At 48.0% G+C, this 22,801-nt stretch overlaps 1 protein-coding gene across 1 annotated transcript; it reads right to left on the reverse strand.

Annotated features, from left to right (window-relative positions):
• Window positions 1-7,870: 7,870 nt before the first annotated feature.
• SLC39A1 (solute carrier family 39 member 1) lies at window positions 7,871-22,801 on the reverse strand. Its single transcript, XM_053368712.1, has 4 exons — window positions 22,674-22,801; window positions 13,345-13,716; window positions 11,264-11,394; window positions 7,871-10,153 (listed from the first exon to the last, which is right to left on the reverse strand). The coding sequence occupies exons 2-4, from the start codon at window positions 13,541-13,543 to the stop codon at window positions 9,464-9,466; spliced, it is 1,020 nt and encodes a 339-aa protein (XP_053224687.1). The 5' UTR covers window positions 13,544-13,716; window positions 22,674-22,801; the 3' UTR covers window positions 7,871-9,463.

A 22,801-nucleotide genomic window follows, 5' to 3' on the forward strand; every position in this document is an offset into this window, starting at 1 on the left:
TAAGGCGCCTCCCCAAGCAGCGGCAGCGGGAACTACCTCTCCCGCCGCGCCCTGCGCGGACTCGGCTTTGGGGAGACTGGCGCATACTTTAATTTGGTGCGGGGTTAGAAGCGTAATGGTATTGATTTTAAACCCGTAAGCCGATTTAGAAGTTCCTTTGGGCATGTAAGCGGTATATAAATTATTATCACTGATTACATTTGTGAGGTCTATTTCAAAGAAATAACCGCTGAGCATGTGCAAAGTGCGTTTTTCTTAAATAATTGGTTTTATTTTCTTTTTTTCACTTCATTGTAACCATCTAACGAAACAAGCACCAAACAATAAGTAGAGACTTATAAAGAGACACAGGCTGCAATCGGTGTTCGAAATTCCACAGGCAGGTCCAGTTGCAATTACATGAAGATTTTGGGGCACCAGGTTGGCAACCACAGTTTAAAAACCTCTGCCTTCGTCCATAGTTAATTCCATTTCCATTGTGTGTGCTGCTTTTTCTTGCATGCTGGGACAAATGAAATGTAAGAGCAAGCGATAGTCAAGCATTGGTTGCATTGTAAAGGACCCCAGTGTCATTTAGTCCATCCCCCTGGCAAATAGACATTCCGTTGTGACAACTGTAACCTAGAGCTAAGGTGCGATTTGGTGCCTACCTTATATATCTGAGTTTCTAACACTGGCTGCAATTCTAGACACTTAACTTGCCTAAATCCACAGGTGGGCAATACCTATATTAGGACCAATCAGTGTCACAAGCTTTTTTTAAAAAAAAGAAAACAGAAAAGTACAACATCCAGCTTCAGAAGTATCACCAAGTTTTGGAGTTTGCTTTTTTGAGAGTTTTTGGGGTGGCTCACAAATATTACTTTAAAGCTGGCATTGCCAATAAGGTGAGCTCCAGGTGTTGCCAAACTACAACGCTTATCCCTGAAGATCCTGAGGGCGCTGATGGGAGTTGTAGTCTCACATCACGAGGGCACCATACAGAGCATTGTGGCTGTTGTTCTGTATCGCTTGTAGATACATATAGATGAATATAAGGCAGAGTGAAACTGAAATGTCAAAAGTCCACCCACACAGGAAGTCACATCACACTTTAGGCACTTTTGCTTTCTGTTCCTTCATCAGAGATGCCTTCAACAAGTGTAAAGTGATGCATTTTGGCACGAAAAAAAACCTTACTTTTCTGTACAAGAGGTAAGACCAGATTTCGAGGACACCTTTTTGCCAGGCAAACACACTTTGAGATAGGAAGCAGGGCCAGTGAGGGGCGTGGCTTGGGAAGAGGGGGTGTGGCCTGGGAAATATTCCAAGGGCCAGATAGAAAGGCTCGGAGGGCCGCCCTTGGCTCACCGGGCCTGAGGTTCCCCACCCAGGCAGAACTTTATATAAAGGAGGGGAGAGGAGGAACCTCGCAGAAACGTGCTCGAACCGCGGTTTTGCAAACAGCATTAAAGGATTAAAAATCAGAGGGGATTTTGTTCAAAGGGAAGCTGGAAAACGAGCAGATTGCAAAGGCAAAGGGGATCAGCACAGATCCTGCTTGCAGAGGCGAGAGCAGCCGAAAAGCCAGGGACGGCAGGAACAGCATCTGCCCCAAGGCCAGGACGCGCCAGAGAGTACACGAACTGGAACATTGCAAACCAAACAAGGCACGTATCTGATTGTGCGGCAGACAACCTAGGAAAGAGCAGGAGGAGGACAGGACGGCCCGTGCAGAGGAGCAGCAGGCAGGACATGCTGCCAAAACCCTTCCTTGGCCGTTTGGAAAACTCCCAGGGAAGTTTGGGGGCTGGTCAGCGTCTTCCCAGCTTAAGTCTACCACGCAGGATTGTTGTGAAGAGGAAAGTGGGCACCCTGAGGACCCTTGCTGCTGGATCAAGCCCATCTCAGTCCAGCCTCCTGCTTTCACAGTGGCCAAAGCAGCTGCCTCAATGGGAAACAAGCCCTGGTGTATAATAAACATTTTTATTTATATATATATATATATATAAATTGAAGAAATGCATTCAACCACCTGCGTCGTCACAGCCAGTTTGGACTCTTGACTACAGCCGAGGGAGCCAAACCCTATGCCAGCCCACTCAATGGCTATTTCCCCATTCCCAGAATGAGATAGATTTTCGTCATAGCAAAAAATATATACTTTGTTCTACCATTCTTTGGGAAGGGGATCAGGAACAAGGAGCTCAGCTGAGTTCTGAAGCCCCACTTCGGGGGCCCTGTTCAATTTCCTTCAGGCTGGAGCCTAAACATATTTCCCAAAATATTAAGTACTGGGAACTTCAGCTCTTTGTTTTTGTTTAACAAAACAGAAAGCTGTAACACAAATGGATAAGCACTTGAAAAATCCACTGAAATCAGACATCATAAGTTCATCTTAGGTTGGGTAGTTCGCATGTCTCTAGCTTTGCATAAGGTTTCGCATTTTTCTCAGAAGATTGATAAAGAATGTAATAAGTATTTTGGTAATTATGGTGCGTATATTAGTCGCCAACGTGTTGCACGAGTCGTACTATAACACAAATGGATGGTACGGTGTTCAGAGATGCCCAGTTTTATGCCAAAAACGAATTCCACATTCACCCCTGTGTAACAAGGGTTGGATCCAGCTAAGTGGACCTACAGCATTTTCTCTAATGTTAGTCCTACCCAGAGTAGTCCCACTGAAATTAGTAGACATGACCAAGACACCGTCTGTACTGTACCACTGTCATGGTTTCCGCCAAAGAATCCTGGGAATTGTAGTTTGCTGCGGGTGCTGAGTGTTTTTAGGGCTGCAATTCCCAGAGTGGTTTAACAAGTAACCCCTAGAATCATAGAATCATAGAGTTGGAATAGACCACAAGGGCCATCGAGTCCAACCCCCTGCCAAGCAGGAAACACCATCAGAGCACTCCTGACATATGGTTGTCAAGCCTCTGCTTAAAGACCTCCAAAGAAGGAGACTCCACCACACTCCTTGGCAGCAAATTCCACTGTCGAACAGCTCTTACTGTCAGGAAGTTCTTCCTAATGTTTAGGTGGAATCTTCTTTCTTGTAGTTTGGATCCATTGCTCCGTGTCCGCTTCTCTGGAGCAGCAGAAAACAACCTTTCTCCCTCCTCTATATGGCATCCTTTTATATATTTGAACATGGCTATCATATCACCCCTTAACCTCTTCTCCAGCTCCCTTAGCCGTTCCTCATAAGGCATCGTTTCCAGGCCTTTGACCATTTTGGTTGCCCTCCTCTGGACACATTCCAGTTTGTCAGTGTCCTTCTTGAACTGTGGTGCCCAGAACTGGACACAGTACTCCAGGTGAGGTCTGACCAGAGCAGAATACAGTGGCACTATTACTTCCCTTGATCTAGATGCTATACTCCTATTGATGCAGCCCAGAATTGCATTGGCTTTTTTAGCTGCCGCGTCACACTGTTGGCTCATGTCAAGTTTGTGGTCAACCAAGACTCCTAGATCCTTTTCACATGTACTGCTCTCAAGCCAGGGGTCACCCATCTTGTATTTGTGCCTCTCATTTTTTTTGCCCAAGTGCAATACTTTACATTTCTCCCTGTTAAAGTTCATCTTGTTTGTTTTGGCCCAGTTCTCTAATCTGTCAAGGTCGTTTTGAAGTGTGATCCCTCTTCCCAGGAAACCCACAGAACTGTAACACTGGAATAGGTTACCCTAACACTTATAGCAAAATACAGTACAGTGGTACCTCGGGTTACATACGCTTCAGGTTACATATGCTTCAGGTTACAGACTCTGCTAACCCAGAAATATTACCTCGGGTTAAGAACTTTGCTTCAGGATGAGAACAGAAATCGTGCTCCAGCAGCGCGGCGGCAGCGGGAGGCCCCCCATTAGCTAAAGTGGTGCTTCAGGTTAAGAACAGTTTCAGGTTAAGAACGGACCTCCAGAACAAATTAAGTACTTAACCCGAGGTACCACTGTACAGTGCCCAATTTGGGGGGGCGTGGGGAGCCCTGACTTTAAAGTGACATGACACTGCTTTAAACTTTTTTTTTAAGCAGGTTGGGTGGCCATCTGTCATGGATGCTTTAGCTGAGATTCCTGCATCGCAGAGGGTTAGACTAGATGACCCCTGGCGTCCCTTCCGATTTTACGATATAACACACATGGTGTAGTCAAGTCCATTCATTTGACTTTCTCCGAGTAGGATTACCATTGGATACAACCCTTCAATTTCTTCCCAAGACGAGATTTTAGCACCCCCAACCCGTTCACTCCATTACAGGCCGTTCTGCTTTCTCACTGCCAAGTCCACGGTTTCAACAGAAATTTCACAGAAGAAAGCTGTGTTTTAATGAAGGCAGCATGGGAGAAACAGACACACACACACACACACACAGCCCTCTAAACAGAGTGGGTGGAGTAAAACGCCTTTTATTTGGGCCGCTCCATTCCCATCTCATTAAGCAATTTGGCACGGTCAGCCCCATCCGTGTTTTCATCTGGCGAGAAAGGAATGCAAGGGAGCATTTATTCCGAGGGCTCCGTGCGAAGGAAGGATTCCGCCGCCCACATCCTTTCATCGAGACCCTCTGCGTAGGAAAAAAGCCCAAAAACGGCCGCAAAGAAAGAACGTCAAAGCAGCAAACTGGTGGTGCTCGGCCAATGACAAAACGGAGAAGGCAAAATAATTGCTGCAAGCCACCCAACCCATCCCATTCTTCGCAGGTCAAACCCAACCAAAGAGCCAGCCTCTTTGCTGGGTATCGTAAATGCGGCTTTGGAAACAGCCTCTTGGCAGATCCACAGCGTTCCTCAGAAACTTAAAACGGGGATTCCTTCCCCGGGAGATTGGTCAACCCCATCTTATTTATTCTGAGTATTTGTACTCTGTTCTTCAGCCAGAAAGGCTCCCCAAGTGGCTTGTGTACAACCAATTATAACAAAACAGTCTTGCAAGCTTAACATTTTTAAACAAAACAAGAATTATCAAACTTGGCCACCAATTCTTAAACCGGTGGTTCTTATGAAGGTCAGTTTCCACTGTTCAGGATTAGCAGCAGCTCCTTTGGGAAAGCTGACGGAACGAACTCTCCTTCTCGGCTCTCCTTTGCGGACAGTCCTAGAATCGTGGAATTGTAAAGTTGGAAAGGGACCCCGAGGGTCATCTAGTCCAACCCACTGCAACGTAGGAATCTTTCGCCCATCTTTCCAACCCACGATGCTGAGATCAAAAATCCCACGGAGCAAGCTTCTGCTCTGGAGGACAGGACTTCAGCCAACGTTCCAAGTTACAAGGAAGGGGATTCTGACTCAACATCAGGAAGGGCTGACACTAAGAGCTGTTTGACAGTGGAATATAGACTCCCATGAACAGTGTTCGAAACTCCCATTGTTCTAGGCGCATTTTGCGACGGGGAACATCATGAGCAGTTTCCAAGCTTTGGGCACAGTACTGCGCCTAAGATTTCAGATTAAAACTGCAGGATGGAAGGAGAGGGGCTTTTCCTGCCTCCCCACTTCTAGCTACTCTCTGAAGACTGAAGAAGAGACCCTCTTAAGAATATTAGGGGGAGTGGGCAGGGGAAGGACTAGACCAGGCATGTCCAAAGTCCGCTTTGGGGGGGCCTAATCCGGCCCGCGGTCGATTTAACCTGGCCCCCGTGGCAGTATATCTCACGCATGTTCACTTCATCAAATCTGGCCCTCTTTGAAAAAAGTTTGGGAACCCCCGGACTAGACCACGTGAAAAGTGAACATAATATTTTAGCTGCAGTTCATTCATTTTCAGCTTTGTATTCTTGTTATTAAAAAGTGTGCCTAGATATTCCAGGTTTAGGGTGCCATTTAGCTCCTAGCTTTCGTTTCTCAGAGGGATTGCCTCTCTTGGTATGCCCCGCGGAGGACCCAAGTCGCAAGCTGGTTAGATTGGTCTCAACTAGGGCCAGGGCCTTTTCAGTACTGGCCCCGACTTGGTGGAACGCTCTGTCACAAGAGACTAGGGCCCTGCGGGACGACATCTTTCCGCAGGGCCTGCAAGACAGAGCTGTTCCGCCTGGCCTTTGGTTTGGACTCAGTCTGACCCTTACGTTTCCCTCCCCTTATGGTTTTGATCTATGGGCTACTTTTAAAATGAGGCTGCATTTTAGATTGCATTTTAACCTGTATTTTAAATTGGGTTTTTTTTTTTCCTATTACGTTTTTATTGTAATTTTACTGGTGTCAGCTGCCTTGAGCCCGGCTCTGGCCAGGGAGGGCAGGGTATAAATAAATAAATATTATTATTATTATTATTATTATTATTATTATTATTATTATTATTATAATATTTCTATCACTGCCCATGAGAGGTTATGGACTCCTTGGAGGTTTCTAAGCAGAGGTTGGAATGCCACATGTCCTGGATGCTTCCGTTGATATTCCTGCATTCCAGGGGGTTCGACTAGATGGCCTTTGGGTGTCCCTTCCAACTCTATGATTCTGAGATTTGATGCTCTACTGACTGAAGGGAGAGGAGGCCTGATGGAGCCAGCCTGTCATCTTCCCCAAAAAACAGCCACAGGGAAGGGGAGGGAGGGCATCTTCAAGGCACGTACCACGAGACATCTGTTTCGCACCCTTCCCAAATCCCTTGCAGTGCTGTGCACATGGGAAGGAGGGTCCAGAGGGGTGGAAATTTTGAAAAAAACGGGACGGCGACTGCTATGCGCCAAGTTAAGAAACTGTATGCTGAACTTCCGTTTAAAAACCGCTCTGGATATCGAAGCTGCTTTCGTTTCCACTCGCCGCCCCCGAGTATTTTCCAGCCAGCGAAAACGGCTTGGGTCGTGGGCGTCTCAAGTGCCCGCCAGCCTCCGAGAGACAGGAAACGGTTTAAGAACAAAAGCTGCTCAAGTCAACAAGCGACCGGTACTGAGCATTCGCAAACGCCTTAATGCAATCAAGGGAGGTGGTCTGATCACTGCTGTCCCACTTTTAAATGAAAACATAACCTATTTTATGCCTGGGGAAATTTGTTCTGAGTCCAACGTCTCAGTCGTTCTTTGTCCGCAGTCATCTCAACTGCCCCCTGCAAAGGTCTGTAGCTGCAGCTCCACGCTTGTGATAATTCCCTTAAAGGTAAAGGGACCCCTGACCATTAGGTCCAGTCGTGGCCGACTCTGGGGTTGCGGCGCTCATCTCGCTTTATTGGCCGAGGGAGCCGGCGTACAGCTTCCGGGTCGTGGCCAGCATGACCAAGCTGCTTCTGGCAAACCAGAGCAGTGCATGGAAACACCGTTTACCTTCCCGCCAGAGTGGTACCTATTTATCTACTTGCATTTTGATGTGCTTTTGAACTGCTAGGTTGGCAGGAGCAGGGATTGAGCAACGGGAGCTCACCCCGCCGCGGGGATTCGAACCGCCGACCTTCTGATCTGCAAGTCCTAGGCTCTGTGGTTTAACCCACAGCGCCACCCACGTCCTTACACTAGCCCAAAAATGACCCAGTGCTGAAATTCAACAGGGGCAGACCCCTATGGAAATTCACAATTGCTGGTTAATGTAAAATCATAGACACACAGCCACCCACACCCCAGGATCAGGTAGTCTAACCCAATGCAATGCAAGAGTCTTTTGCCCAATTTCTCATGCATCAAACATAGATCTACGTTCTGTTTACACCAGGCCCATGGGTTTAACCATCTGTTAATACAGGGACAGGGAACCTGCAGCTCGCAAGGTTTTGCTGGATACAACACCCGTCATCCCTGACTAGAACTGACGCAAGTTGCAGTCCAGAAACGTGCATCTAGAAGGTCAAAGATTCCTCATCCCTAATTAACAGAACAAGATTCACAGACAAACAACCAACGTTCTGCACTTTGGCCTGGCAAAATGCTTCTGTGCAACTCAAGAATACAGACACCAGCAGGTTGTTCCTAAAACATGTCAGTTTAATGAAAGATACCTCCTAGATGATTTTCTCTGTATCAAGCAAGCTTACAGCAGATGCATGAACACAGCTATTTTACATTGTCTCTCTCAGCCTCAGGTGCCTCAATGGAAGAGGATCATTTCCCCCAATAAAAGCTGCGTCTGCGTCAATCCACAACACCGGTTTTGTGCAACTTTCACTTGAGCAAAACCCACCGAATTACCCCACCCCGGGCAGGTGAGAAAAAAACCTTTGGCACTTAAGACAGGGAATGCAAGAATTCCCCCCCACACACACACAAAAAAACCCCAAAGGTGGCCTTGTAATGTTCCCCCCAAAGTGCTTGGGCTGGTCAAGGAAAGGAGGCAACCAAAATTTAAAAGTGTTTGACTCACTCAACCCAACCAACCACACGGTACAAAACACACACACACAAACACACGGTTGGTGAGCCCTTTTGAAACAGTCAAGGCACCAACATTTTAAGGCAAGGCGGTTAACGAGCTGTGGAGATGGCAGAGAAGTATTTTGGCACCAGAAACCAGTTTGTTGTGTGGTTGTATTTTTCTAAAAAAGCACAAACGAGAGACCCCCTGCCACACATGCTGATTTGTAAAACGTGGCAAAAAGTTGTGTACAAGAGCCCTGGGTACATCACTTTGAGATATCAATCACACCGGAGGGGGTGTGGTTGTGCAAGGAAACACATAAGGAGGGGTGGTGACAACTCAGTTGCACGAAAGACCATGCCACCAGCCGGTGCAACAATATTCCAATCGCACAGCAGTTGTGTTGTGATTCCTCCAGGGCGCAGCATTCGAACTCTCCCCTCTGCTGCCGCAAGAGCCCTTGTTCCAGCATGCAGAGGGTGACAAGATACAGCCTGACTGCCCGTTTCTGAGACCTGCTTAATTCTTAAAACCCAGGGAAGGATTGTCAAGCCATCCCCACGCCAAATTTGGCTATGGTTTTATTTTCATAGCTACGTACTCACAAGAGGGCGTAAGCACTTAACACCCCACCAAACACTCTGACCTTGTGCCCAACTGCAGAGGCGCCCCAGGCAAGCAGGCCTAGAGCACAGCTAGGCCCAAAGGGCACCTGAGATTGTGGAAACAGCCAGAGTGCAGGTCTAAAACAGCGTTCCTATTTTGAGAGGAAGAGGGTAGAATCTTTAAAAAGGAGATAAGCCTGTTTATCCCAAGTTTTGGACCTAGGTTCTAACATATAGGAACGCCACCAGCAGGGGGAAATCAACGGAGTAGGATGAATTCCTGGAGGGGATAACAAAACAAAACAAAAAACCAGGCTTGTGGGGGTTTTCCCAGGAATAGCGTGTGTGTGTTGTTGCCCTCTCCCTTCCATGTCACCAGACTGTCTCTGTTTTCTGCTATTTTTGCCTCTGGGGGAGATCTTTGGGGATGTCTGTGAAAATTATTGCTTGCCTGCCTTGGGTTCAGCCTTCTCCCTCGAGTTTCTGAAAGTCAAAGCCCTGCGCGGATTGGGTCCGAAGGGATCCCTGAGTGAGTTTAGGACACAGATCGAGGGCATCTCTTCGCCCGCCCACAACCCACGCTGCTCCTCCTCCTGCTCAGATCTTGATGAACAGGATGCTGGTGACGAGTGCGAAACCTGCCAGGAGGACGATGACTTTGAGGATGCGCTGCTCGGACGAGTTGAGCTCGTGGGGCAGGATCTCCAGAAAGGTGATGTACACAAAGGTGCCGGTGGCCAGGCCCTCGAGGACGCAGCGCGACAGCTGGTGGAGGGCCGCCATGGGGGTCTCCGTCAGCACCACGCCCAGCCCGATGCCCAGGGGGGACATGATGGCGAAGAGGACGAGGCAGGCGGCCACCACGCGGGGGCGCAGCCGCCCCTGCAGGAGCTTGAGGCTGAGGCTGAAGGCGATGACGCCCTTGTGGATCAGCAGGGCCAGGCAGATCTCCAGCGCCTGGGCCCCCTCCTCCTGCAGCCCCACGGCCAGCCCCTCGAAGACAGAATGCAGCGAGAGGGCCAGGAGGAGGACGATCGAGCGGATGGCCGAGTGGGCATTGAAGTCCACGTGGACGTGGGGGCGGTCCCGGCCGTGCTGGTGCGCCAGAGGCCCGTCGGGCCAGCTCTGGTCCTGGATGGAGGTGGAGGGATTCGTGGCCGCCCCAAGGAGGGCCTGGGTCTCTTCAAGGGATCCCGCCGGGTCTTTGTAGGCCAGGACAATCTGCTCCAGGACCAGGACTAGGAAGAAGCCCATGGCCAAGATGAACTCCTGCAGGGGGAAATGGAGCTGCGGGAAGGAAGGGAAAGGTGTGAGCACAGGGTCAGAGGCAGAGGTTTGTTAAGGTAAAGGGTAAAGGGACCCTGACCATTAGGTCCAGTCGTGACTGACTCTGGGGTTGCGGCGCTCATCTCGCTTTATTGGCCGAGGGAGCCGGCGTACAGCTTCTGGGTCATGTGGCCAGCATGACTAAGCCGCTTCTGGCGAACCAGAGCAGCGCACGGAAACGCCGTTTACCTTCCCGCCAGAGTGGTACCTATTTATCTACTTGCACTTTGACGTGCTTTCGAACTGCTAGGTGGGCAGGAGCGGGGACCAAACAACGGGAGCTCACCCCGTTGCGGGGATTTGAATCGCCGACCTTCTGATTGGCAAGCCCTAGGCTCTGTGGTTTAGACCACAGCACCACCCGTGTCCCCCTTTAGTTGGTGTTAGATACCATCTATACATTATTTTCATCACATTTTATTTTAGGGCACTGCAAGTTATAGCTGTGCTTTAAATGTTTGGCATGAAAGTGTCAATAATAATAATAATAATAATTTCTATTTATCCCCCACCCTCCCCAGCCAAGACAGGGCTCAGGGCTACTAACAATAATAAAAACAAGTTGATTAAAATACAACTTAAAAATATTAAAATACAACATTAAAACATTAAGATGCAGCCTCTTCACAGGAGGAGAAAGGAAAAAAGAAAGAGGGGGAGGGAATCAAATTGATTCTAATCCAATTGATTCTATCCCTGAAGCCTTCGGAGCACAGTGTGAGTTCCCGCTGCGCTCCGCAGGCTTCAGGTTCCTTTCGCTGAAGCCAGGAGAGTCTATCCCTGAAGCCTGGAGAGCGAGAGGAGTCGGTGCGCACCGACCCCTCTCGTTCTCCAGGCTTCAGCGAAAGCAATGCGAAGCCTCCGGAGCGTGGAGGGAGCGCTCCCTCTGTGCTTCGAAGGCTTCGCGTTGCTATCGCTGAAGCCAAGGAGCCCGCATTCACTCCATAAGACGCACACACATTTCCCCTTAATTTTTGGAGGGGAAAAAGTGCGCCCTATAGAGCGAAAAATACGGCAAATCTTTCTCATTATAGATAAATAACTGGTGGCAAAATCTGGGCCTTCGCTCACCGTGACTCTCAAGTTATTGAAGGCCTCATTAATACCGGCAAGGTAATCGGGGATCAAGTCCAGGAGACACGTAGCCAGGAAGACACCTCCAGCGAAACAGCTCACCAGGCTTAAAACCTTCCTTCGGGAATCTGTTGGGAGAGCAAGAAGCGTCAGAGCAGGAAAGAGGAGAGAGGAAAAGATGGGGTGAGAGGGCGAGTGGGAAGAATAATATTTTGGTGCTGGTCTGAAATCGCCAAGCCTAGCCTTGCTTCATATAGGGCTGCAGAAAACCGCAAGCGACTGCTATCTGACAAGGCCAAATCTTGCGTTATGCTTTTAAAACCGTATCAGGAGACGCTTAATCTCAGGGTCATGGATCCAAGCCCCATGCTGGGACAAAAAGATTCCTAAATTGCAGGGGGCTTCACTAGATTCCCCTACAAATCTATGATGGCTTCCCCAAAGAATCTTGGGAAGCGTAGTTTGTTAAGGAGGAGCTGGTAGGAGACACCCCCAATTCTCCACCCAGAGCTACAGGTCCAAGTTCCCTGGTGAAGTGGGATCGATTGTGAAACCGCTGTGGGAAGTGTCGCTCTGTAAGGGGAATAAGGAAGTCTCCTAAGTACTCTCAGCACCCTTAACAAACTACACTTCCCAGGGTTCTTCAGAGGGAGCCATGACTCTTGACTATGCGGCCTAGGACCCACGTACCTACGGGACCGCCTCTCCTGGTATGCCCCGCGGAGGACCTTAAGGTCCACAAATGACAACATTTTGGAGGTCCCAGGTCGCAAGGTGGTTAGACTGGTCTCAACTAGGGCCAGGGCCTTTTCAGTACTGGCCCCGACTTGGTGGAACGCTCTGTCACAAGAGACTAGGGCCCTGTGGGACTTGACATCTTTCCGCAGGGCCTGCAAGACAGAGCTGTTCCACCTGGCCTTTGGTTTGGACTCAGTCTGACCCTTATGTTTCCCTCCCCTTATGGTCTTGATTTATCGGCTACTTTTAAAATGAGGCTGCATTTTAAATTGCATTTTAACCTGTATTTTAAATTGGTGTTTTTCCCCCTATTATGCTTTTACTGTAATTTTACTGGTGTTAGCTGCCCTGAGCCTGGCTCTGGCCGGGGAGGGCGGGGTACAAATAAAATTTATTATTATTATTTCTATCGCTGCCAATGAGAGGTTGTGGACTCCTTGGAGGTTTCTAAGCAGAGGCTGGGTGGCCACCTGTCCAGGATGCTTTAACCTGCATTTTAACCTATACAGTGGTACCTCTGGTTAAGTACTTAATTCGTTCCGGAGGTCTGTTCTTAACCTGAAGCACCACTTTAGCTAATGGGGCCTCCTGCTGCCGCTGTGCCGCCAGAGCACGATTTCTGTTCTCATCCTGAAGCAAAGTTCTTAACCTGAAGCACTATTTATGGGTTAGCGGAGTCTGTAACCTGAAGTGTCTATTGTTACGAAAAACAGGGGGAGGATGTTACGAGAAAGGAGCAATGCAGCTGCGAGCTCCAGATGGCTGGAAAGCCAAACAGGATGCTGATGTTTTGGGACTGTACCGTGGGAACAAGGGACAGTCTATTCTGTGCACTGAGCACCGGATGTTAGCTCAGAGTGTCACATGATCTGTACTGGAAGTACATGGGTGGAGTTATTCCCTCTCTGCTGTTGGAGTTAAGAGAGTACAGACACATTTCTCTGTACTGCTGGAACGACAGAAATAAAGGCATGTAAATACATTTCTGTCTGTCTCTCTTCCCTCCCTGGGAATGGGAGGGGTGAAGTGGTGTGTTCTTCTTCACGTTGAGAAGAATCGCCGATTGAGACCTCGCCTTGTCTTGCCGGGAGTCGCTGACAGGGAGGTCAACAAGGTTTCAAGCCGGGCACCTGGAGGGTGGCCAATTCCTCTGACTTTTGACTTGAAAAACCAACATCTATAACCCGAGGTACCACTGTATTTTAAACTGGTTTTTTCCCCTATTATGTTTTTACTGTGATTTTATTGGTGTTAGCCGCTCTGAGCCTGGCTCTGCCTGGGGAGGGCAGGGCATAAATAAAAATTTATTATTATTTATTATTAATTCGCCATTCTTTTACCTGACGAGCTGGTTGTGGCTCCCGGCCGCCGGAAGACCCACAGAGGAAGGAACCCACACAAGAGGGTCACCACCAGTAGCAGAGCCAAAGAGCCCAGCTTCACCTCCAAACCTGTGGCGGAACGGAGAGCCACCACGTGGGCATAAGGCTCCCACACCATCTCTTCCAGCTGCGTCTCGGGCCTCAACTCGGCGGCCATCGCTCCGGCGCAGGGCTTCTTGGCCAAGTCCAGGCTGAGCCCACAAAGCCCCGTAACCTTGTGCTTAACCGCCGTGCAAGTGAGCAGAGGATTTCCCTCAAACTGCCAGCATCCTCTTCATTCCCTGCCGGTTTTGGGGCACCCGAGGGATTAGGGTCCAGGAGGTGTTCGTCCTGCAAGGAGGAAGAAAGGAGAGTGAAGCGACGCTAGGAACCAAGGTGAACAGGGAGCGAAGGCGTTGGCAAGGGGGAAGCATTTTCAAGGGGCACCAGCAGGGAACCCAAATGCTCATTTTGAAAGCCATTGGTGTTGTTGTATTAAAGGTAAAGGTAAAGGGACCCCTGACCATTAGGTCCAGTCGTGACCAACTCTGGGGTTGCGGCGCTCATCTCGCTTTACTGGCCGAAGGAGCCGGCGTACAGCTTCCGGGTCATGTGTCCAGCATGACTAAGCCGCTTCTGGCAAACCAGAGCAGCGCATGGAAACGCTGTTTACCTTCCCGCCAACGCGGTACCTATTTATCTACTTGCACTTTGTGCTTTCGAACTGCTAGGTTGGCAGGAGCAGGGACCGAGCAACGGGAGCTCACCCCGTCGCGGGGATTCAAACTGCCGACCTTCTGATCGGCAAGTCCTAGGCTCTGTGGTTTAACCCACAGTGCCATCCGCGTCCCTCGTTGTTGTATTAGAACTGAAGAAATGAACCTATGCTGCCAATTCTCGTAGTAGACCAGTATAAAGTAAGCAGTACACAAGCAGCACACAAAACATTACCAAACCATTCTACGTTCTAAATCTTACCGTATTTTTCGCACCATAGGACGCACCGGACAATAGGACGCACCTTGTTTTAGAGGGGGGAGAACAAGGGGAAAAAATTCTTCCGCTCTTTGCCCAGCGCCCCTTCAGTGAAGCGGCAGGAGGCGCTGCGCAGAGAGGGGGAGAATTTTCCCCCTCTTGTTTTCCCGCTCTAAAACAAGGTGCCGTTTAAGGTGCGTTCAGGCGGCTACCTTGGAAGCCTGGAGAGCGAGAGGGGTCAGTGCGCACCGACCCCTCTCGCTCTCCAGGCTTCAGGTTCCTTTCGACCTGCTCTTTGGGGCTGGCGGGGGGGGGGAGAAGCCCACCACCAGCCCCAAAGAGCAGGTCAGGGAGCAGCGGAAAGGCGCAGCAGAGAGGCTCCTGCCATAGCCCCGCGTTACCTCTCCAGCCGGGAGAGGGTCGCAGGGCTATGGCGTCTTCGCTCCATAGGACGCACACACATTTCCCCTTCATTTTTGAAGGGGGAAAAGTGCGTCCTATAGAGCGAAAAATACGGTATATTAATAATACAAAAATTGAGAGAGCTATGTACAAGATCTACTACAGAAGCCACAAACAGAAAACTCATTCAAATTGTGTCCAAAAGGAAGATTCAGTCTTTAAAGTTCCTTTAGCCAGGCTCCTGTAGACATCAACAAAGGTAAGTTTGATCAAACCAAGTGTCGGTGATGTTGCGCTCAAGGGTTAGATATCAACGAGGATAAGTTTGATCAAACAAAGGGTCAGTGATGTTACGAACAAGAGTTAGGGTGCCGGCCTTTGTCACCTGTTTCGCCCATGAAGAGTCTTGGGCTTCTCCAGTAAAATCTCTCTCACAGTTTTGATATATTTATAAACATTCACTCGTGGCATAAACCAAAACTTCATGGGCGAAACTTCATAAACTCTTCATGGGCGCAACATCGCCGACACTTCGTTTGATCAAACTTACCTTTGTTGATGTCTACAGGAGCCTGGCTAAAGGAACTTTAAAGACTGAATCTTCCTTTTGGACACAATTTGAATGAGTTTTCTGTTTGTGGCTTCTGTAGTAGTTCTTGCACATAGCTCTCTCAATTTTTGGATTATTAATATAAGATTTAGAACGCAGAATGGTTTGGTAATGTTTTGTGTGCTGCTTACTTTATACTGGTTGTTGTATTAGAAGCATAGCTGTCAACATTTCCCTTTTTTTAAGGGAAATTCCCTTATTCCGAATAGGATTCCTCGCAAGAAAAGGGAAAAGTTGACAGCTATGATTAGAAGAAATAGAAGTTTTATTTATACCCCGCCCTCCCCAGCCAAGACCGGGCTCAGGGCGGCTAACACCAGATATAAAAACAATTGATTAAAATACAACTTGATTAAAATACAACATTAAAATGCAGCCTCATTTCAGTAGAAACTCAAATCAAAAACTTTTTGGGGATGAAAACGTCAAATCTTCACCAAGGCCCGCTATCCAGACTGGTCCTACGTGGGCCAGAAAAAAGCCAGGAAACTCCCCAAATAGGAGTTCCATTTAATAATACTATTATTAATTATCCACCCTTCACCCGAAGGGGCCAGGGTGGGTCGCAACAGTTAAAATACAATGTGAAAACAGTTCAAAACAGAGATACTAAAACTTTTGGGTTCACTGCGCCCCTTGGTTCCACAAACGCACAAAAAGCATTATTCAGAATAGTGGTTTCCACAACGCACTAAGGAAGATACAGTGGTACCTCGCAAGACGAATGCCTCGCAAGACAAAAAACTCGCTAGACGAAAGGGTTTTTTGTTTTTTTGAGCTGCTTCAAGACGATTTTCCCTATGGGCTTGCTTCGCAAGACGGAAACGTCTTGCAAGTTTGTTTCCTTTTTCTTAACACCGTTAATACAGTTGCGACTTGACTTCGAGGAGCAACTCATAGCACGCGGCGTGGTAGCCTTTTTTGAGGTTTTTAAAGACTTTGGTGATTTTTGAAGCTTTTCCAAAACTTTCCCGACACTGTGCTTCGCAAGACGACAAAACTCGCAGAATGAATTAATTTCGTCTTGCGAGGCACGACTGTAATAGCACAACAAAACTGGAAACAGGAACAATTAATTGCACAATTACTCAAAATCCGGTTACAACTATTTTGTTTATTCAACAAAACTGATGATGCAGTGATGCCAGCTTTTAAAAGTTTGATAGTCCTTGGCACCTCCAGCTGCCCCCCCCTGCCCCTGCGTCCCCCTTGCCTCTTAGCAAATAACCCAGAGATACATTTTAAATAAAAGGACACATTCTACTCATGTAAAAACACACTGATTCCTGGACCGTCCACGGACCGGATTTAGAAGGTGATTGGGCCGCACCCGGCCCTCTAAGCTGTATCCAACACTTCCTTATTAGCAGTTGTGACCACTTAAAACAAATTTTTATTTCGTTTTTCTTTTCCGTAACTCCTTAGTTGTTACTGGAATTCAATTGGTTGAATCTCTGTAAAAAAACATAAAATGCTTTTAAAATTAGCCTTCTCCCACCATCAACAGCCATTCCAGGAAATGGATTCCCCTTCTCCTGTCCGCAAGTGGGGGGGACCTAAAAACTAAGAACCCCAAGAACAGGGGGAGGAGGGAAAGGGATCTTTTTCCAGCCTCTCCTTGTTGGAGCTCGCACTAGAAAGGGCAGATTACGGATCAGCAGATCCTAAACCGTATTCTGGGAACTTCCTGGCCTCTGTTGCTGTAAGTGAGTCATGAGGCCGGCAGATTCCGGTAATGTTTCTCCTGCCCAAACAGAGGGGGAAGAAGCAGCTTTCGGACTCAGATATGCATTGACTGCTACTGCTGCAAAAACTGCACAGCATGGGTAGGCAAACTGAGGCCTGGGGGCCGGATCCGGCCCAATCACCTTCTAAATCCGGCCTACAGACTGTCCGGGAATCAGTGTGTTTTTACATGAGTAGAATGTGTGCTTTTATTTAAAATGCATCTCCGGGTTATTTGTGGGGCACAGGAATTCGTTCGTTGTTGTTTTTTCAAAATATAGTCCGGCCCCCAACAAGGTCTGAGGGACAGTGGACCGGCCCCCTGCTGAAAAAGTTTGCTGACTCCTGCTGCACAGTGCCAGGACTCTGGCTGGTTCAAGAGGGAACCCGCTGCTGTCCAGTGCATTTGCTAATAATAATAATAATAATAATAATAATAATAATAATAATTTATACCCAAGCCATCTGGCTGGGGCTTCCCCAGCCACTCTGGGTGGCTTCCCACAAAATATTGAAATACAGTAATACATTAAACATTAGAAGCTTCCCTAAACAGGGCTGCCTTCAGATGTCTTCTAAAAATCTGGTAGTTGTTTTTCTCGTTGACATCTGGTGGGAGGGCGTTCCACACAGCGGGCGCCACTACCGAGAAGGCCCTCTGCCTGGTTCCCTGTAACTTGGCTTCTCGCAGCAAGGGAACCGCCAGAAGGCCCTCAGCGCTGGACCTCAGTGTCCGGGTAGAACGATGGGGGTGGACATTTCCCCTTACTTTTTAGGAGGAAAAAAGTGCGTCTTATGGAGCGAAAAATATGGTAAATTATTTGCATTAATTTGCAATGCCCTTAACAATTTGGGTTCAGGGTTCCTCACAGACCTGCCTAGTTCCTTATATCTCTACCTGATCTGAGTGGAGATTCAAACCCAGGTTTCTCCCAGGTTAGGCCCAGCACCCTAACCACCACATCAAAATGTTATACTTCTGGTGCTTAACTTTTTGTTCCGGGAGAGATTTTAAACCATTTCTGATTTTTATGGTTCGTATTCAAACAGGCTTGCTCATTATTGTCTTTGCTGAACTTGACGTACCCCATTCAGAGGGAATTGCGATAAAGCGGGATATAAATTTTCAGCATAGCATAAATAAATAAACTCCTGTTAAGTAAATAAAAATAAGTGCATTCACTAGGAAAAATACAATATTCCAAATAAGCATTATAGCAAGGGAAATGACTTGCAAAGTGTGCATTATCAGGCAAAAATTGCATACAAAAATAACAATAATTCATACTAAAATGTTGATGAGTTTATATAAGGACTTAAAAATAATATCCCAAACTGAAATGGATATGTAGAGGTGTGGATTTAAGATTGGAAAAACAAATACTGAAATTGCCAGATTCACTTTTTCCTCGTCTCTTTTCAGCCACCTGGCTGCACAGACCATGGTCATCAAAAGAGGAAGAGGGAAAATTACCGCAATTCTGCCTAAGCCAGCCTTATCAACAATCCAGATGTTTTCGACCACAACTTCCCACCATCCCTGACCATAATGTTGGCTGAGCAAGAAGCATCTTGAACCCAAGTCTTAGCAGTCCTAGTTGAACACGCTTATCCAATTTTTGCCAGGCAATAGTGGGAGAAGGAGCAAGAAATCATCTTCGTATATAGGCTTTACAAAGAGGCCCACAAAAGTTCCTAGTCCACAAGAAAAGCCTCTTACTCTGCCTACAGCAGCACAAAGTCACTGGTGGCCTAAATTTGAGACAGGGGAGTGGAGAAGAATTTAAAAAATAACAGTGTTTCCTGGTTTGGTCACCTGGAAGCAGTTTTCAATTCACCCAGGTGAGAAGTCTGTTATTCGCCCCGGGATCTTTCCACCTCAGGCCACGCAGGATTCATACTCTGTCCAAGACTGTATGACATTCATTTTGCCAAACAAAATTTCTGAGCAAATAGGAATTCTGCGATTGGGGTAAATCTCTCCTCTTTGGGGGACTTGGATGAATTCAGTGTCTCAATTTTAATGGCAGACTCCAAAACTAAGATGATATAAAATATTAGCCATCAAAAGGAGGCCATATTTATTTACTTTGAGTCAGGATTTGAACCCTGGCCTGACACACTAACCACTACACCACCGCTGCCTCCAACTTCCATCAGCTCCAGCCTGCATGGTCCATGCTCAGGAATGACAGGATTTACAGTCCAACAATGTCTAGAGGGCAACAGATTGCCCTGTCCTTAAAGAGGAGTTCAGATTCAACGTTTCCTGCCTTTATTTATTTTTGAACTACTTCCGAATGTTCATGGATTCCACAAAACCTTTAAAAGGCACGACCGGTGTACAAGTATATTGCGTTCCTCTCTCGGCCGCGGTTGTCTTGATAACCCTGCACCGCATTTAGCATTTATGGACTGTGGTCCAAATAAATGGAAACGTGATCCAAACTGGGGCAGATGATGATGATAATAATGATAATGATGATGATAATAATAATAATAATAATAATAATAATAATAATAATAATAATGTATTTATACCCCGCCCATCTGGCTGAGTTTCCCCAGCCACTCTGGGCAGCTCCCAATCAAATGTTAAAAACAGTACAGCATTAGATATTAAAAACTTCCCTGAACAGGGCTGCCTTCAGATGTCTTTTAAAGATAGGATAGCTGCTTATTTCCTTGACATCTGAAGGGAGGGCGTTCCACAGGGTGGGCGCCACCACCGAGAAGGCCCTCTGCCTGGTTCCCTGTATCCTCACTTCTCGCAATGAGGGAACCGCCAGAAGGCCCTCGGCGCTGGACCTCAGTGTCCGGGCTGAACGATGGGGGTGGAGACACTCCTTCAGGTATACAGGACCGATATCCTTTCCAAAATGCCAGCATGCTTGGCCAGATTCTGCCAGACGTGGGGCAGAGGTGCACAGCATTAATTCCCAGAGTGGTTTAACAATCGATCCTTCTTCAGCAAAAGCCATTGTGGTGTAGTGGTTAGAGCAGGGGTTGGCTACCTAAGGTCCTAAGGTTATCCCAGTAGTGATGTATGGAAGTGAGAGCTGGACCATAAAGAAGGCTGACTGCCGAAGAATGGATGCTTTTGAATTCTGGTGCTGGAGGAGACTCTTGAGAGTCCCATGGACTGCAAGAAGACCAAACCTATCCATTCTGAAGGAAATCAGCCCTGAGTGCTCACTGGAAGGACAGATCCTGAAGCTGAGGCTCCAATACTTTGGCCACCTCATGAGAAGAGAAGACTCCCTGGAAAAGACCCTGATGTTGGGAAAGATGGAGGGCACAAGGAGAAGGGAATGACAGAGGACGAGATGGTGTTCTCGAAGCTACCAGCATGAGTCTGACCAAACTGTGGGAGGCCGTGGAAGACAGGAGTGCCTGGCGTGCTCTGGTCCATGGGGTCACAAAGAGTCGGACCCATGGGGCCCATGGGGGTCGATTAACTGGCCCATGAACCCCCGCTGCCTGCTCCGTCGGCTCCCGTGCGCCCCGCTAAACCAGCACAGAGCAGAGCGGGGACCACCTTCCGCGATGCTAGCTGGCTTCCCATTGGCTACAGGAAGCTCTGCAGCCAATGGGAAGCCGTGCACGCCTCCTCCAGGCCAGAAGGAGCGCCGGAAACAGCATATGCGCATGCGTCCACACTCTGGCCCACCGCAGCGTCTGTGGGACCGTGAACCGGCCGAAGCCACAAAAACTTTGCCGACCCCTGGGTTACAGCATCAGACTAGGACCAGTCACTGCCTCTCAGCCAAACCTACCACACAGGGCTGTTGTGGGTAGTAAAGGACGAGGGGGAGAATCATGTACACCACTTTGAACTCCGGGGGGGGGGGAGAAAGTGGGATATAAATGCAATAGATAAATAAACTGGGAATTGTAGCTCGGGGGGGTCTCCTCTAAGCCCCCTTAAGTCAGGGTTGCCCCTAAAGAATCCTGGGAGCTGTAGTTTGTTAAGGGTGCAAAGAGTTGTTAGGAGAGCTCTATTCCCTTCCCATAGTTACAATTCCCAGAGAGGTTTCACCATCAACCCCTCTTCCCAGAGAACCCTGGGAATTGTAGCTCTGTGAAGGGAGAGTGTCCTAATAACTCGCATCACCTTTAGCAAACTACAGTTCCCAGGATTTCTTGGGGAAAGCCATGACTACTTAAAGCAGTATCAAAGTGCTTTAAATGTGCAGTATGAGTGTGACCTAAATCCTGAATTTAAAGGATTGAAATTAGTCATCTCTTCTGATTTCGGCAGGTATACCCCAAAGTCAGACAGAGCTAGATGCAAGGTAGACTGAAGATCTCAGTATGCTTTGTGGCCAAGATTGGGCGGCGAGTGTTAGAAACTCAGATATATAAATTAATCACCAAATGGCCCTTAAACCCAGATTACGGTTGCCACAACAGAATGTCTCAGCGCTTTTTTTGTTACATGAGGTATTATTATTATTAATTTCATTTCTATGCCGCTTTAGATTTTAAAGGGGAAAAAATCTCAAAGCCATTTTCAACACATTAAAACATCAAATACAGTGGTACCTCGGGTTGAGTACTTAATTCGTTCTGGAGGTCCGTTGTTAACCTGAAACTGTTCTTAACCTGAAGCACCACTTTAGCTAATGGGGCCTCCTCCTGCTGCCGCGCCGCTGGAGCACAATTTCTGTTCTCATCCTGGAGCAAAGTTCTTAACCTGAAGCACTATTTCTGGGTTAGCGGAGTGTGTAACCTGAAGCGTATGTTACCCAAGGTACCACTGTAAAACCAATCCAGAATAAAATGATCCTGGGAATTGTAGTTTACCCCATACAGAGCTGCAATTCCTAGTACCCAGTACCCTGAACTACAGTTCACAAGGTACTTAGGGAGAGATGGGCTTTAAGGTATGGGGTGTCCACAGCCGAAAGTACAACCATTAATGGACCAAACATGCCATGTCTAGCAATATCAAGGGGTCTGCTCAGAGCAGGGCTAACACCGAATATAGTACAAGCTTTATAAGTGTTAATTGAATTTCAGACTAAAATTTGATGTGTATAAACACTTACCTGGGAGTAAGCCCCATTGAATTCCACAGGCTTTACTTCAAAGTACATATTTGAAGGAGAAAGGCCTGTAGCTCAAGGGTAGAGCACTTTGTACACAGAAGGTCTCAGGTCCAATCCTGGTACAGCTAAGAAAGACTCCCTGCCTAAAACCCTGGAGAACTGCTGCCAGTCCGTGTGGGCAATACTGAGCTAGATAGACCAATGGCCATATGAAGGCTACGTCCTACACTCCTATTTGGTCCCATAGGGGCTGGAATCTTGCAATTATTTTTAAGGGACGGGCATAGTTCTGTATGTTTGGCGTAAAGTCCCAGGTCCAACCCTTTAAATCACTCCCTCCCTGAAACCCTGGAGAGCCGCTGCCGGTCAGTGCAGACAATACTAGGCTAAATGGGCCGGTGTAAGATGGGGCGATCCAGAAATCTTACACGACCCCCGTCATCTACCACCCCCAAAAAATAGGAGGCCAAGGGGCAGAGACCGGTCTATAGCCCCCCAAGCCCCGCTCCTGCCCTCTCGGCCTTGATCCGCGACGCCGAACTCACCTCCTCCGGCCCCGTCGCCTCCCAACTCAACACAAGCTCCGTGGGAGTCGGGACGTTCCAAAAGGCGGGGCGATGCGAACAAGAGAAGTCCCCCACCGCCAATGGGAACGTCGGGCCAGCCGGCCGTG

This window comes from Podarcis raffonei, chromosome 16 (genome assembly GCF_027172205.1).
Source record: "Podarcis raffonei isolate rPodRaf1 chromosome 16, rPodRaf1.pri, whole genome shotgun sequence".
Classification (NCBI taxonomy): domain Eukaryota; kingdom Metazoa; phylum Chordata; class Lepidosauria; order Squamata; family Lacertidae; genus Podarcis; species Podarcis raffonei.